This window comes from Natator depressus, chromosome 4 (assembly GCF_965152275.1).
Source record: "Natator depressus isolate rNatDep1 chromosome 4, rNatDep2.hap1, whole genome shotgun sequence".
Taxonomy (NCBI): domain Eukaryota; kingdom Metazoa; phylum Chordata; order Testudines; family Cheloniidae; genus Natator; species Natator depressus.
This window is the reverse complement of record NC_134237.1, coordinates 119,670,458-119,686,028: the sequence shown is the minus strand read 5'-3', so window position 1 is coordinate 119,686,028 and position 15,571 is coordinate 119,670,458. Positions and strand designations below refer to the sequence as shown.

Genomic DNA, 15,571 nt, shown 5'->3' with positions numbered 1-15,571 from the left:
TCGCCCCCTTCCCCGGCTGCAGCCCCGGGCGGCGGAGCGGCGCCTGGGCGCGACCAGGCAGCAGAGGAGGGCGCGCTGCCAGCCGGCTTCGGGGGCTGCAGCCTGTAGCTGCCAGCGAGCGAGGGGCGGGCGCGGGCTGCAGGCAGCGGCTGCTTCGGTGCTGGGACGGAGCATGCTCAGATCGCCCGGGCAGGCAGCTGATGGGGAGCCGCGTGTGAGATTACAGCGGAGCGAGCGGGCAGCTGCGGCTTCGCGCCGAGCTCGCTCCGGCGCGGGGCGAACGGAGGAGGCGCCGCCGAATGGGATTGCCGCCGCCGCCGCCGCCTCGGAGCTCTCCGCGCAAGGGGCACTCGCCACTCCGCGGTGCTGGCTCCCTCCTGACCCGGGAGAGCGGCGCGGAGGGGGGGTAACCTGCACCCCTGGGCGCCTCCTGACCTCCGCTGCCCGCCCCGGCAGGATTACAGGAGCAGGGGGAAAGCAGAGCCCGCCTGGTGCCGGCCGTTCCTGGGCTCGGCCATGTGCCTGGGTACTTAGCAAGGAGGAAAGCCTACAGCCGGGGGAGGGGGCAGGATATTTTGTTTGGGGGGGGCGGAGGGGAAGCCCCGCTCTCCAGCTGGCTGTGTGACAGAAGGAAGCAGCCTCCTCCCCCGTGGTGGGGATGAAGGCACCAACTTGGAGAGGCAGCCCCAGTGGCTTGGTCTCCGGGGCTGGGAGGTTGGCCCCCATGGCTGAATAGGACCCTCCCACTCCCACCATGGATCTGCTGGTGCTGATGAACATCAGTGTTGGCACCCCCAATGGCTCCCTTGCCTTCCCCTCCTCTTCGCCCCTGCAGCAGCCTCCCTCCCACTACTCCCCTGGGGCTGTGGCCAGTTTGGCAGCTGTGGTGGGTTTCCTGATCGTCTTCACCATCGTGGGCAACGTGCTGGTGGTGATCGCCGTGCTGACCAGCAAGGCGCTGCGAGCCCCGCAGAACCTCTTCCTGGTGTCCTTGGCCAGCGCTGACATCCTGGTGGCCACCTTGGTCATGCCTTTCTCCTTGGCCAACGAGATCATGGACTACTGGTACTTTGGCAAAGCGTGGTGCAACATTTACCTGGCGCTGGATGTGCTGTTCTGCACATCCTCCATAGTGCACCTGTGCGCCATCAGCCTGGACAGGTATTGGTCTGTCACCCAGGCGGTGGAGTACAACCTCAAACGGACCCCACGGAGGATCAAGGGGATCATCCTCACTGTCTGGCTCATCTCAGCTGTTATCTCCTTCCCCCCCTTGATCTCCGTGTACCGAGACCCCGAGGGGGACCTCTTCCCCCTGTGCAAACTCAATGATGAAACCTGGTACATCCTCTCTTCATGCATTGGCTCCTTCTTCGCCCCCTGCCTGATCATGGTGCTGGTTTATGTCCGCATCTACCGGGTGGCCAAGCTGAGGACCAGGACCCTTTCTGAGAAGCGCACGGTGCCTGAGGGCTCTTCCCTGTCTGAGAATGGGCTGAGCCGGGCCCCTCGGGGCTGCACGTCACTGAGGATGCAGCCAGGGGAGAATGGACATTACTCGGTGCACCAGTGGCGCAAAGCCTCAGAGCTGGAGGACATTGAGCTGGAGGAGAGCAGCACTTCAGAGAGCAGGCGGAGGCGGAGCCGGGATGAGCACCCCCGCAAAAGCAGTAAGAGCCAGTCCTTCTCATATTCCTACTCCTCCAAGCGCTCCAGCAATCGCTCCAGGGATCTCTTCTCCTCTCACCGCCGCAGGAAGCGCAGCAGTGTCTGCCGTAAGAAAGTCACCCAGGCCCGGGAGAAACGCTTCACTTTTGTGCTGGCTGTGGTCATGGGGGTCTTTGTGGTGTGCTGGTTCCCCTTCTTCTTCAGCTACAGCCTCTATGGCATCTGCCGGAAGGCATGTGAGGTCCCTGAGACTCTCTTCAAGTTCTTCTTCTGGATCGGGTACTGCAATAGTTCCCTCAACCCGGTCATCTACACAATCTTCAACCAGGACTTCCGCAGGTCTTTCAAACACATCCTCTTCAAGAAGAAGAAGAAGAATTTTTTGCACTGAGCTGGAGTGGAGGGGAAGGGTCTGCACTGACCTTGGAGTGGAGAGGAGAGGGGCCTGAGTGCTGGAGTAGAGTAGTGAAGAAGTGGGGGATGTGAGTAAGGGTGTGAGTTCACTGACCTTGGAATGGAGTGAAGTGGGGGTGGGGGAACCAGTGTTTGAGTTAAGAGGGATAAATGACGGAGGGGAGGGGAGATGAATTTGCATTTTGACCTTGGAGGGGAACCATAAAGAAGAGGGTGGGACATTATGTTTCAGGCATGATGACCACTGTAAAGGTCTCTGAGGTCTAAAAGCCAATCAAAGATGGGGAGAGGGAGGGATGGATTGGTGGTGGAGTGGGAGATTTATTAGCAGGTGTTTATTAGCAGTTAGAGAAGCTGGGACTTGTGCTGGACTCATCCCAGGAAGAAACCAGGTTTTACTGGTGAGGTGGGGGACAAGTGAGAAAGAAGATGCCAAGTAATAGCCACTGACAGTCTTTGATAGTCTGAAAGGATTTAAGTGTTTGCCAAAAAAAATTCTAAAGAACAATCCAAACTCTTTTCTAAATAAACCTTTGTACTCTAAACCTTTCTCAATTGTGGTTTTACATAGGGCTTAAGTGAAAACAGGTACTTGGGGCTTTCTGCCCTCTAGTGGCCCTTTGCATATACCCCTGAGAGTTTCTCTTCCTCTCTCCCTCAATACCCCTCAAAAGGGGCTAGTCTCAGGGGCTGAGTTTGGGTTCTGGTCTCATTCTCACATGTGCAGTTGACGGCACCCTGCTGTGCAGCTGTTCAAAGGAACAGCAATCCCCACACCACAGATGCTTTAAATCCTTCACATTTACAATCTTAGGGCAAATTAAACCCATTAGATTTACTTTTTAAAATGAGAAACAAAAGCAGCCGATGATCACTGAGATACAAGAACACATTTCTGTGGATGGATGGCTGTTCCAATCCTTTATTATTAATCTCTCATTTTTCTATTTGCACTTATAGTTTGAGTCCGAATTTGTGTTTTGAGCAATGATTAAAACAAACACTCCCCCCCCTCCAGGGATTTATGAAATCCCATAACTGCTGATGGGTAGGATGAGAAACAGGATGGCATCTGTGCATTCATCAACAGATTTCCAATTGCCTGTAAGACTCAGCCAACATTTAAAGAATCGAACAGTCCCTCTCCAACTGTACTGCTGCAAGGTGCGTCTGTCTGAGGGAGGAAATTCTGCTCTGTCTTATTATGCACATCATTCCCTCCATAGGCAGTAGGATTTGGCATCTGCCACATAAACCTTTCCCTAGTAAACAACTCCCTGAAATGGAAAGAGATCTAATCTAATACGGCAGGCACCTTGAAGCATCCAAATCAAATCTATAGCTTTGATTCATGAGATATCCACTTCCTTGCTGGCTGTTTTACAGGAAGGTGTCAACAGACCCTCTTTCCTTGGGATCCCTATGTCAAAAATGATAAACCAGTAACTTAGGCTGTTTTATCTGCTTTATATTATTACTGCTCAGTTCACTTAGACTAATCTTGGGCATAGATGCAGGTCTTCAGTGGTTCAGGTTTAGGTGTAGATTTAATAGACTGTTTCCCTTCAGGACTAACTCAAATGGCAGTTTTGCCTAAGTAAAGACTACAGCTTGTGGCCCACTGAGTTTGAATGGTTCAGCTGAAAACCAAATTGGGACATTTTCAAATTCAGGCTCTTTAACCTATAGCCTTTTGGGGGAAATAAGGATTCAAGTGATGAAAAGATTCAAACTTGGTTTAAATGTTCACACTCTGAAAGAAGAGGCATTAAGACTTGTTTTGAAGGGCTGTCCCACCTTTGCAAGCTACTGATGGTTAGATGAAAGCAGCCGTCTTGATGCAGGGCACACACAAGGCTGCTAATATTAGAAAATAATGGAAGTGGCGGAGATGAGAAAAATATAAGCCATTTTCCCTTCTGTAAAATGGAGAATTCATTTTAAAATGGTATGAAGGGGCGGTGAGGCAAACTCAGGTAGTCTGAGGGCAGCATGAGATGGCAGTGTGGGGCTAAATAAGTCAATAAACTATATAATTGTCAGAACAACCAAAGCAACACATGGTAAATATGCTACCTCGGAGATGCTGGAAAGCTTCATTAAAATATCCATTCTCACCACCAGAAAGGTTTGTATTTGTCACTGGGTGCTCAGGTTGGAGTGGCTTCTCACTCTGCAGACACATTTCACTGTTGCACTCCTAATTTTTAAATCAGATTGGCATGCCGTAAACAGTCATTTCCCTGTGTTTTTCTTTGTGAAAACAGACGGAGTCTGAAAGAGAAAAGATGGTTGACAGTTAAATTTGAGTGGGGGTGAAGTATGGATGGAACAGAGGACATATGCCTTAAAAGTAATTTCTTTGCCATAAAATCATTTTAATTGCTTGGAACGTGTAACAAACTGTGGCTTTATTTTCTGGTTTTTTTGCTTTTACATAACTGAATAAGGAAAGATTTCTGCAGATGCTGACCATCTGATCTGTACAGCAATGCACTTGAAAGCAGGGCATTTCCCTGTGGTTTTATTTTACCTTTATTTACAATTACTCATTTGACTGAACTCCCCCAAAGAATATTAATTTTTTTCTTTTGACTGATACATAGACTAATATTCACCCTGACTGGCTTAAAGATGTACCGCATAAGTCCATTTGTAAGTATATTTTCCTACAAATCAGTCAATAAAGTGGATTTCTATGAACGTTTTTTTTTAATGTAACTATTGAATATATTTCAAATAATTACAATAGGAACCAATTTATTTTTTTATGTACAGTATTCTGTTATCACTTATTGTGATGATCAGCATGTGCCTGTTAATATATTGTGTGTTAATATTTCATAAAAAGTTTACAGCTTTACAATTTACCCTGTAGTTGTGCTTCTACTGAAAGGGGATTTGTGTCCTTTAGCTTTGCATAGAGGAATCTTTGATCAAATCTGCTGAGCTGGTTAAAATATTCCCACTCAGTTATTCAATAGGAATTAAATATTCCTGTAAAGCCATAATGATTTTAACTACAAGCACCTGACCAGTGACTTATACTTGTTCATTTTCACTTTGCAGAAAAGTCCCCTCCAGTCTAGTGTGAGAAGTTTATATGATGTTTATAAAAAGTCTGTTTCCTGACCAGTGTAACTATTGCAGGATTGTAAGTTACCACCACAGATATCAAACAGACCTGGTTAGGATGAGAGCCCTGCAGTCCTTACTCAGGCAAAACTCCCATTCACTTTGGAGGGAATTCATTCATTTTGCTTGAATGAAAACTGCAGAAATAACCTCCATTTGCTACAATGGGCTTTATGCACAGGTGGTTAGCAGCATCAATTCCTTACATCAGTATCTAAAATAAGAATCTGGCCCCTAATTAATCTGTGTGATCTCCATTTAGGATTTGATGCAAAGACCATTGAAGTTAATGCAATCTTTAAAGTTCATGATCAAGACTGAGGGTGAGATTCTGATAGCCTTACTCACACTGACTAGTAATCTCATTGACTTCAGTGGAGCTACCCATGGATGAAAGAGATACTCAGTGTGAGCAACATCTCCATAGATAGATTGCATCTGCTCAGTAGATGCGGTTGATTGTGTAAATAATTATCCATGAATATTTACTTAATTATTGATGCAAAAAATTCCTCAGATAAATCACTGTTCAACCCTGGGATAGAGAGAGTCAGATAACATGAACAATGATTTACTTCATTGGTTGAGCAACAGACTCCACCTCACTTCCTTCAATAAGCCATATAAAGTTTATTTGATCCTCTCAACTTCTCACGGAACTAAGATGTTTGTCTTTTGGTTTCTGGCACTCGGTACTGTTTAGAGCAGCATCATAGAGGGGGAGTGGTTTTGTTCCATTTGTGGGGCACTGTTGGTAAAGTCAGGGTCATGGTATGTATTCCAGAAGCACGTTTCTAATACTGGATGCCTTACATTCAACTCTGTTTTTACTAACCTTAAACTCTGACCATGCATGACTTACAGTATTAGTGGAGACTAGGCCTAAGTCGATGTAAGTTACGCTAGTTAAGTTACGTAAGTTAAGTAACTTAAGCAGACATAACTTACAGCGACTTAAAGCAGTGTCTACCCTGTGCTATGTTGACGGGAGACGTTCTCCCATTGACATAATCCACCTCAATGAGAGGCAGAAGCTATGTCAACTTACTGCGTCTTCACCAGACCCACTAAATGGATGCCGCTGCATTGATTGCAGCAGCACCCATTTAGCGCTTAATGTAGACAAGGCCTTGCAAAGATTTACGTGACCCGAGGAGCTAGAGTGAAAACGAACAAAAGGGTTTGCAAACCAAGTGCAACATGATACTTGTAATATCCTTTGCAATGGACAAGCACCATGAAGTGAGCTGTAGCTCTCGAAAGCTCATGCTCAAATAAATTGGTTAGTCTCTAAGGTGCCGCAAGTACTCCTTTTCTTTTTGCGAATACAGACTAACACGGCTGTTACTCTGAAATGAGCTAGATTGTGACCCAGCTATGAATATGAGGTCATGAGTAGTTGAGCTGCCCTAGGAGGAGCCCTATGGCAGGGAGCAAATTACTGCAGCCCTGTATAGATTGTAGTTTACTTCCTCCTCCTTGCACCAGCTCAGCTCTGCTGGCCAACACATTGAGGGGAAGACTGAGGGGGATGCTACTTCCTCTGCCTCCTGGGAGGGGAAGTAGCATCCCCACAAAATCTTCTCTCCCTCGCACCCAGATCTGTGATCTAGGCACACCACACTGTAGCTGGGGTGGAGCCTCAGACCCATTGTACTCCCCTGCACAGCTGCATAAAGGCCAAACTTGCACTATCTACCTGAAATGAAGACAAAACCAAAATGTGGTGCCTAGAGTTTCATGACACACCAGCCCATCGGAGTCAGCAATGTTACACTAGGGCTGCATGTGGCCCACTGTTTGCAAAACATCATTGATCCATACGATGGCCTATGAAATCTCTGCTGTGAGACAGAAAATAGAAGACATTCCCCCAAATAGGCCAAATCCTGTCAGAGAGAGGAAGACTGAACCTACACAAGTGTCACTCTGCAGTGGGGGGGGGGGAGGGGGAACATGGCTAGACAAGGAAGGAAGGGTCAAGGGAGAGCAGCTCTCAGTGGTGTTATACGCTGCCACTGTGTAGAGATTTCCCCATGCAAGACAATACTAACTCTGTCTGACGTAGTATGGTTTGGAACCCACAAAGGTAATCACTTCACCCTCAAGGAAGTGTTGGGGGCATACACAGGCAGGGCACCAGTGGCTATATGGCTCTTGAAGGAACCAGGCTACCATAAGGAGGGAGAGATGATAGATAGTCCCTAGAAAACAGGAAACACCAGGCCTTCATCTGAATGCCCGACACATGCCCACTCCATAAGAGTAGACAACTGTGCTACTATTCTTAAGAGGAGGAGGTGGAGTTTCTTGGACCTTCTGTGAGTTTTTATTCCTTGGGCATAATCTGGGTACATGTTCACTGTGAGACATACTCAGTTAACTCTTTCAAACCAAAGTCCTTGGATTACAACAAAGAACATTTAAGCCCTTTACTATATTTTATAGAGTATATTTTTCAATTTAATTATACAAACCCTTCCCCATAGTATCTGAGTGCCTCCCAAATGTTTATGGGGTTAGCCTCAGAACACCCCTACAAAGTTGGGAAAGGCTATTCCTATTTTACTGAAAGGGAAACTGAGTCACAGAAAGACTAAGTGACTTGTCCAAGGTCACTTAGGTGATCAGTGGCAGACCTGGGAATTGAAGACTGGTCTTCAAAGTATTAGACTAGTGCCTTGTCATAAGACCAGACTTCCTTTCATTTTTCAGCTTTTATATATGTATTTTGAAAAACTGAAATTGACACAAAATAGCATAATTTTTTTATCTTTAAAAGATTACATTTATGCTATTTTTACATAGGAACAAAGTGCTTTCTTGTCAGTATAATTCAGCTTTAACACAAATTTTCTCTATTGTTCTGCAAAATCTAATGAAAAGTAACACAATTACTTATTCAATTTGTCTTAAAGTATCAATTCAAATGCATTTTTAAAGGCCCAAATTTAAGGTATAGCCATAAAGGTATTTCCCTTTCTTCTGCCTTACTGTCAATTAATTGTATGAGTTATCAGCACTTCTGGGAACAGCATTTTTTCCCCTGTGTGCTCAGCTGATTCAAAGAAAGATATACATCAGCACAATGAGAACAGATAATGAGGATTTGTGTTTTTCTGAATTAGTTCCATTAGATCTTCCATCTATAAATTAAAACAGGCCAATAGGAGTGGCTGTTGTGGAATATTTTCTAGCAAGTGACATGGTCAGAGAAACAAAAATCTGAATGGTTCTGGCAGTTCTGCTGAGTATTTAGGGACCTTCATCTAATAAGTAGTACCACAATATTATGGATTGTATTTTAAAATTAAATATCACTACAGTAAGAGTTGTTCATGTTCTCTTCAGTGTTTGGGGTATGTTTGCTTTTAGACTCCGAATATCCTTACTGTAATTGAATGTTTATCCACCAACAGGCAAACTGACCAACTTGCCAGTCAAGATTTTCAGGGTGGCAAAAGATATGTTGCTTGTCAAGCTAAAGACCCCATAAACTCCTATTAAAGTCAGTGGGAAAACTCCCATTGGATAGGATCCCAAAAGTGCTTCAGGGGAATCCTGATTTCTGATTCACAGCTGAAGTGGTAGTAATAAAAATATGTTTTTCATGTATATAGAATTGTTCTTACAAGAATTGTAAAGCTTCTTTTCAAAGGTGCCTACATTACCTACGTTTTCAGGAAATTTCAATTTAATACTTTAAAATAGGTAGATTACTTAGAGCAGACACTTGGTCAGATTTCTATCTGCTTTCTGAATTATTAATTTAGGGTGAAATCCTGGCTCCACTGAAGTCAATAACAAAACTCCCATTGACTTTGGTGGGAACAGGATGTCACCCTTAGGGTTTTGTGCAAATGTTATTACAGCAATGTAATGTGCGTTTATTTGTATAGATCTAACAGAGAAGTAAATCTACTGAGAAGGAAGCTGCAGCACACAGGTTCAGTTACTTGCAAACCAGTGTACACTGCATTCTGAGGTGTGGCTGCAGTCCATGTAGACGTACTCTTTGTTCCAGAGAGCTTTGATAACAATAGTGATGAAGCCATGGCAGTGAGGGCTAGCTGCTTGAGGACATACCCAGGACCTGGGACAGGCTTGTATGGTTTTTGCTCCTGTGGCTTCGCTGCTATTGTTAATCAAGCTAGCTAGATCAAAGCTAGCTGGGGTACCTTGTCTACCTGTGGTGCAGCGGCACCTCGGATTGCAGCGCAGACATAGTGGCAGAGAAGGGAATATAATCTTGTCACTGACTCCCAGGCTCCTACTCTTTATTATTATTTGTATTATAATAGCCTCAAGGGTTCCCAGTCTAGGATGAGGGTCCAGCTTTGATAGGTGCTGTACCAACAAGTAATAAGATAGCCCCAAGAGCTCAGAATCTAGATTTACTACAAAATACAACAGGGGACAAACAAGGAAGGGACAAAGTACCAGTAAAATGAACACTTTTTTGGATATTAGGCAGTAGTCTCTGGTCACTGCCTACCTAGCCATTGGCTCATGCTGCCTTCCTGGTGATTTTAATATTTAGCAATAAGGCCCATCACACTGGTCGTCCATTAATTAGTCCAGTAAAGAAAAGTAAAGCTACTAGAGGGATGGGGAACTCCAAGGTTAAGGTACCAAACTAAAACTCAGATAACCAAGGTTCTGTCCTATTTGGGCACAGACTGGCTGTGATTTTACCTTGTGTACCTTGGTGCCTCATTTGTAAAAGAGACATAGCACTTCCTTCTCCGAGGTGAATTGTGAGGGTAAACTCTTCAGTATTTGCAAGATGCTCAGACAGTATGATAAGCTATGCAAGTACCTAGACAGTGGAGTCACTTTGAGGACGCTAAGGGCCCTTAATTCACTCTCAGCCCTTATAAGATTACAATGGAGTGTTTTATTACCATTATACATTTGTTGTATACTGTTTTAAAGATGTTTTATAAATATGTCTGAGAGTGTGGATTCAGTGAAGTCCATGCTTGTTTGTTTATACCCTGGTCAACTCTGAGAGGTAAAGACCTTTAGTTAACCAATCAGTTGCCATTGTACCACTTGGTATCTCAGAGGCATGGTGCATTAGTGTGGCAACACAACTAGGAGTACAGCTGGTTGGAATTTTCTGAGGGCATGTTTCTCTGCTGCAAAATGCTGCTTCAGCAAAATCAAAAATGTTCTGCTGGAATGCGTCCATTTTGCCGAAATTCTGATGGAAACCAACTAGGCTTCCTGTCTGTTCACCTGCTCACCTTCTGTGCAGCCCATCCAGCCCTGGGAGAGGGGGCTCCCAAGCTTGCAACTCCTTAGCAGCCTGGGCTCCCGCAGCCTGCAGGCTCCCAGCTCTTTGGAAGCCTGGATTGACGGGGCTTTCATGCTCCTGGCTCCAGAGCATCCCAGCAGGTAAATTGCCCCACAGTCAGGGCTCTCAGAGCTTCTGGGGTCCCCAGCTCCCCCACCTTCCTTGGTCCACGCTCCTTGGTGGACTGCCAAGGAGTCAAGTCTCCCAGAGCTTCCAGGCTTCCTGGCTGATGGGCCGCCAGGACTCTGGGCAGCTCAGGGAGCCTCGGAAATGTTTTGAAAAGGTTGATTAGACAGACAAGGTGGGTGAGGTAATATCTTTTACTGGACCAATTTCTGTTGGTGAGCGAGACGAGCTTTCGAGCCACACAGAGCTCTCTCACCAGCAGAAGTTGGTCCAATAAAAGATATTACCTTTCCCACCTTGTCTCTCCTACATCCTGGGACTGACATGGCTACAACTACCCTGCATACATTGAAAAGGTTGAAACAAATATTGCCTTGGCTTTTTCTAAATGAACATTTGAAATTCTGGGGCTGCAGGAAATGCTGAAATTTTGGTTTTTGTTCCAGAATTTTGTTCAGAATTTCCCCCGGAGCAGAAATTCCAGTTTCTGGCCAGCCCCAGAGATGAGCTGGGAGCTACTGAGTTCTAATCTCACCCTCCACTCTCTCCATGGGGCCATGGACAGGCCTTCAATCAGGCTTCCAGAACTGCCAGGTTTGATTTTGTCTCAGACCCCCAATTACTAGAGTATCTGAGCACCTCACAATCTTTGATTTATTGTCCTCCTAACACCCCCAGTGAGGTAGAGAAATAGTAGCATGCCCATTTTACAGATGGGAGGCTAAGTAACTTAACCACGGCCATACAGGTAGCCTGTAGCGGAGCAGGAACTTGAACCAGGTTTCCCCAAATGCTAGGTTAGTGTCCTAGTCAATTGACCATCCTTCCTCTCACTTGCTGAGAGGGGACTAGTTCCCTCAGTTCTACCCGTGCCTTCTAATGCTTGCGACTTTCCCCTAACCTCTAAGAAACACTGCCTCTCTGGTGATGTCGAATTAAACAGTACCACACAAGAGAGTGGTTGTTACTTTAGCCATGATCAGTAGAGCAAGCTGAGTGAGCTAACAAAGGGAGGTGCTCAGTACCTCATGCACCCAAGCTGCTGCTGTGTCCTGAATTTTTACATATATTAATGTGTCTTGCCCAAGCAGCTTTGTCAGGAAGCAGGATGGACACCCTACAGGCAGCAAACAGGAAAAAGAATCTTTGTGCACTGACATTTGGCCAGCTGTGTAACTCTGTGTGGATTTCAGATAAGGAGAAGAGAAATTTCTCCTTTCTGACCATATAAAGGAACCCTTCAAATCTTGAATGTCAAGTGAAGATTTTACACAGAGGAAATTTCCTAGTAGTACCTACTGCCCTCAGATATGCACAGTCAACTTCCACCAGATTCAGTGGGAGTTCTGTGCATGCAACTGAGAGCAGAGCTTGTCCCTAAATATGGTTATTAAAAGGGAAAAACACCAAGTAAAAATAAAAGTCACGCATGGTAAATGTTGACTGAAAAAAAAAATCTTTCTGTGACTAGCTCACTGGAGGAAAGGCTCAACAGTAGCTCATCTCCAGTTTGGGCTGTTTGTCATATAGATTGAAGCTGCCTTCAAGGCAGTTGCAAAGAGGGTCCTACATTCTGTATTTTGTTGCTGCTAATTCAGGACAGACCCTACCATTTATTTGTTCTCCCATTCCCCTCTGTACCCTTTCCCTCAGAGGAGGAAAAAACTCTAACACTGCAAAGAATGATTTTACATGACCACAAAACACATATTTTACCCCCCATTTTGAATGATGTGAATCTGAACATTAGAAGTAAACATGATAGGAACCTAACCATTCAAAAATGTGTGGTCACAAATAAATCTAAACTCCAATTAACTAATTCACTACTTGGTTAATGGAATGCAACACCCCTGAAGTCAGAATGCCTGTGAATCCCAGTGGTGGGTTTGGCTCCAAGCCTTTTTCCTTATTTGTCTGTAATGTGCCAAGCACACAGCTGGCACTTAGTACGTAATAAAACCAAAACCAGTCAAAGGCACCTACTGGAACTAACAAATCTGTCAATACTATAGACTGCTGTTGGTTCTCTGCAGAGATTTTTATTATTTGTAATTATCATAGCACCTCTGAGCTCCAGTCCGGGACCAGTCACAAAAATGAGAAGGAGGAGCAGGTAGTGGTGTCCCTCACCCCCATTTATGCCCAACAGCCTAGGATGTGGGGGCACAGGTTTGAATCCTTGCACTGGAGCAGGGACTTAAATCCAAGTCATGCCCTGCTCCCCGGTGAATGCCCTAACATACTGGGTATTCTGGGGTGGGTTTCTCTCAACCTCTCCTGTTGAAGTGGTTCCACTTGATATAAATAAGTTAAATAGTCATTGGGTCAAATAGAGAGAGATGGCACGAGACTGACTCTATAGCCTGGTGGTGAGGGCACTCACCTGGGAGGGGAGACACCTGGGTATCTATCCCTGCTTCAGTGAGTTCCCTAACCACTGGGCTATTGGGTATAAGTGTGACACCACCTTTCTCCTCCCCCCCCCCCATTTTGTGAATGGCACCTAAGTCCTCTTGTGAATCTAGCCCTTCATTTTTAAATTTCTTTTGCTGTTAAAAAATAATTAAAAATGCCCCAAATCAAAATAAAATGTTTTGTTTCAGATCAAGTGAAATATTCTGGTTGAGCCAAACCAAATTTTGATTTTTCAGAACATCCAGCAAACTGAAAAGTTAGTTATTCATCCAGATTGACTCAAAAGTAGTGAGGAAATCACTATGTTTCCATGCCTACATCTGATTAAAGGCTCAACCGTGCTAAGTTCTGAGCACTTCAATGGGAACTGAAGGCACTCAGCACCCCTGGATTTCAGTGCTGAGGGTGCTTAGTATTTCTCAGGAAGCGACAGCCTCTTTGCAGGATCAGGTACTTACTCCCCACATTCAGAATGCTTACTTGCTTCCTGAAATTATGGCCCTGTTGTCGCATCTGGAAGTGCAAATTCCCTTTTCCTATCAAATCATCAACTCATTTTTTACAACTTCAGCATCGGTGGTGCCCTAGGACACAAACATCACAGTAATATATTTCTAATGGTCGGCTAGCTGGCTGGCAATAAATACGTTGAGTAGGTGACTGTAAAATAACCCTAAAGAAGGGATATAGTCCTTCATTTAGTTTTCAGGAGCCAACCATATAGGTAATATTTTCATTACCTATATGGTAGCGCTCAAGAACAACAACGATTTACAGGGCCAAAGGTGCTGTGAAGTCTGAGAAGAGCCCCTCTGTAGCTGCTAGGCAGGGCAGTGGCAGCTTCTGTGCAAAATTGAGCTCTGCCTATGTGAGGGATTGGGCCGGAGAATGAGCATAATCATGGTTCCACTGGCTAACCCTTCCCCTGACCCCAGATTCCTCCCTTTAAATCCAGATTTGTTCCTGGATTGAGCACAGTACCTATCCCAAATTCCACAACTGCTAGCAAATATTCTTTATTCTTTTCATCACCACCAGCCATTCCTCCTTTCCACCCTCTCTATTTTGCTGTTAACAACCTGCAGTAGTGCTTACATCGATTCACATCCCTGCCTGGCTTCTCCCCACCTTTTAAATGGGTCAGTCAACAGAAAAATCTTGGACCATTATTAACACCAAATAGTACCTCACACCACAAATGGTCCTATTTATTCCAACTGCACTAATGATGGAACAGACAGTACTCAGAGCGAGTAAGGGTGCTGAAACTGGACCCAACATCTTTAAGCCTTTGTAATGTACGCCAGCAAGCCAGAATGCTCTAGCCAGACTCTTCAGCCATTGCTTGTCAATTAAGAAGCTGTATGAAGGCTGGAATAAAAGTTCTCTTGCTTTTGAGCCACTAATTCAAATTGCCTGGATGGTGTGGCTAGGGCATTGGACTGGGACTCAGGAGATGTGGGTTCATTTCTTGAATCTGCTCCTGGCCGGCTGTGTGACCCTGAGCAAATCACTTCACATCCTGGGAATTCTGATTGTCTATCTGAAGTGGGGACAATGATACTTCCTTTCTTTGTAAAACACTGGGAGACCGATGGATGGAAAGTGCTATATAACAGCCAATAGTAGTAGTATTCTTTGATTGGATATCAAGGTATAATTTATTTGTAAAGAGTAAATCTGTCTCTCTCTCTCTCCTTTCCAGTTTCCTTTGGTTTTGCTTTAAGTCATCGTACGCATTTTATGCCTGGAAATCTGCCTTGAATCTTGCGGGAAGTGAAATATTGAAATGAAATGAGGACAATAAGAAGGGGCAATTTTAAACCTAATTCAGGAAATTCAAGGTCCCTTTTCAAACATGATGCAGGCCATTATTTAACTAAGTTTACCTGAAGTCATATATTCTAATTGTCTTGCTTAATGCTCATTATGAGTCAGTTACTCTGGGTATCTTTAGTCTTGAGAGCCTCTTTAGATTATCTGCAATTTCTGGTAGTAAATTATACATACAAGAAAGCTTATGTGGCAGAACCAAACCAGCTTGAGCCACTACCCGGAAACTTGGAAAACTTAATGCAACTTCCCTAGGTGTCCTTAACAGTCAGAATTTCCCCACTCAGAAGCACTCTGTGTAAAAACAAGGACATCTTTATTATGGAGTGAATGGACACAGTCATAAACTTGAAAAAGCTCAGCTCTGCACCCAACTGGTCCTAGCAAGTCGAGTTATGTTTCTAATCATATGCCTGGGTGAAAGTGTGTTATTTTTTAAAAAAGGAGATATGAAAAATGAGGTAGCTCGCTACTACTGAAGCAAAGGTTTGTTTTATATTTTTATCTTCTAAAATGCAGTTGGCAAGATGAGAATTAAAAAAAGGAATGTCATTTTTCAAAAGAATCTGAAGGCAATCACAGCGAGGAAGACATTTATATTAGACCCAGAGGGAATGCCTGCTTTTTTACATAACAGAGATGGGTTCAGGTCACAAAATTCATATCTAGAATCCAATA

General features: G+C 44.7%; 1 protein-coding gene across 1 annotated transcript; it reads left to right on the top strand.

Annotated features, from left to right (window-relative positions):
* Window positions 1-47: 47 nt before the first annotated feature.
* Window positions 48-2,143, top strand: ADRA2C (adrenoceptor alpha 2C). The gene has a single exon (XM_074951769.1). The coding sequence runs from the start codon at window positions 755-757 to the stop codon at window positions 2,057-2,059; it is 1,305 nt and encodes a 434-aa protein (XP_074807870.1). The 5' UTR covers window positions 48-754; the 3' UTR covers window positions 2,060-2,143.
* The last annotated feature ends 13,428 nt before the right edge of the window (window positions 2,144-15,571 follow it).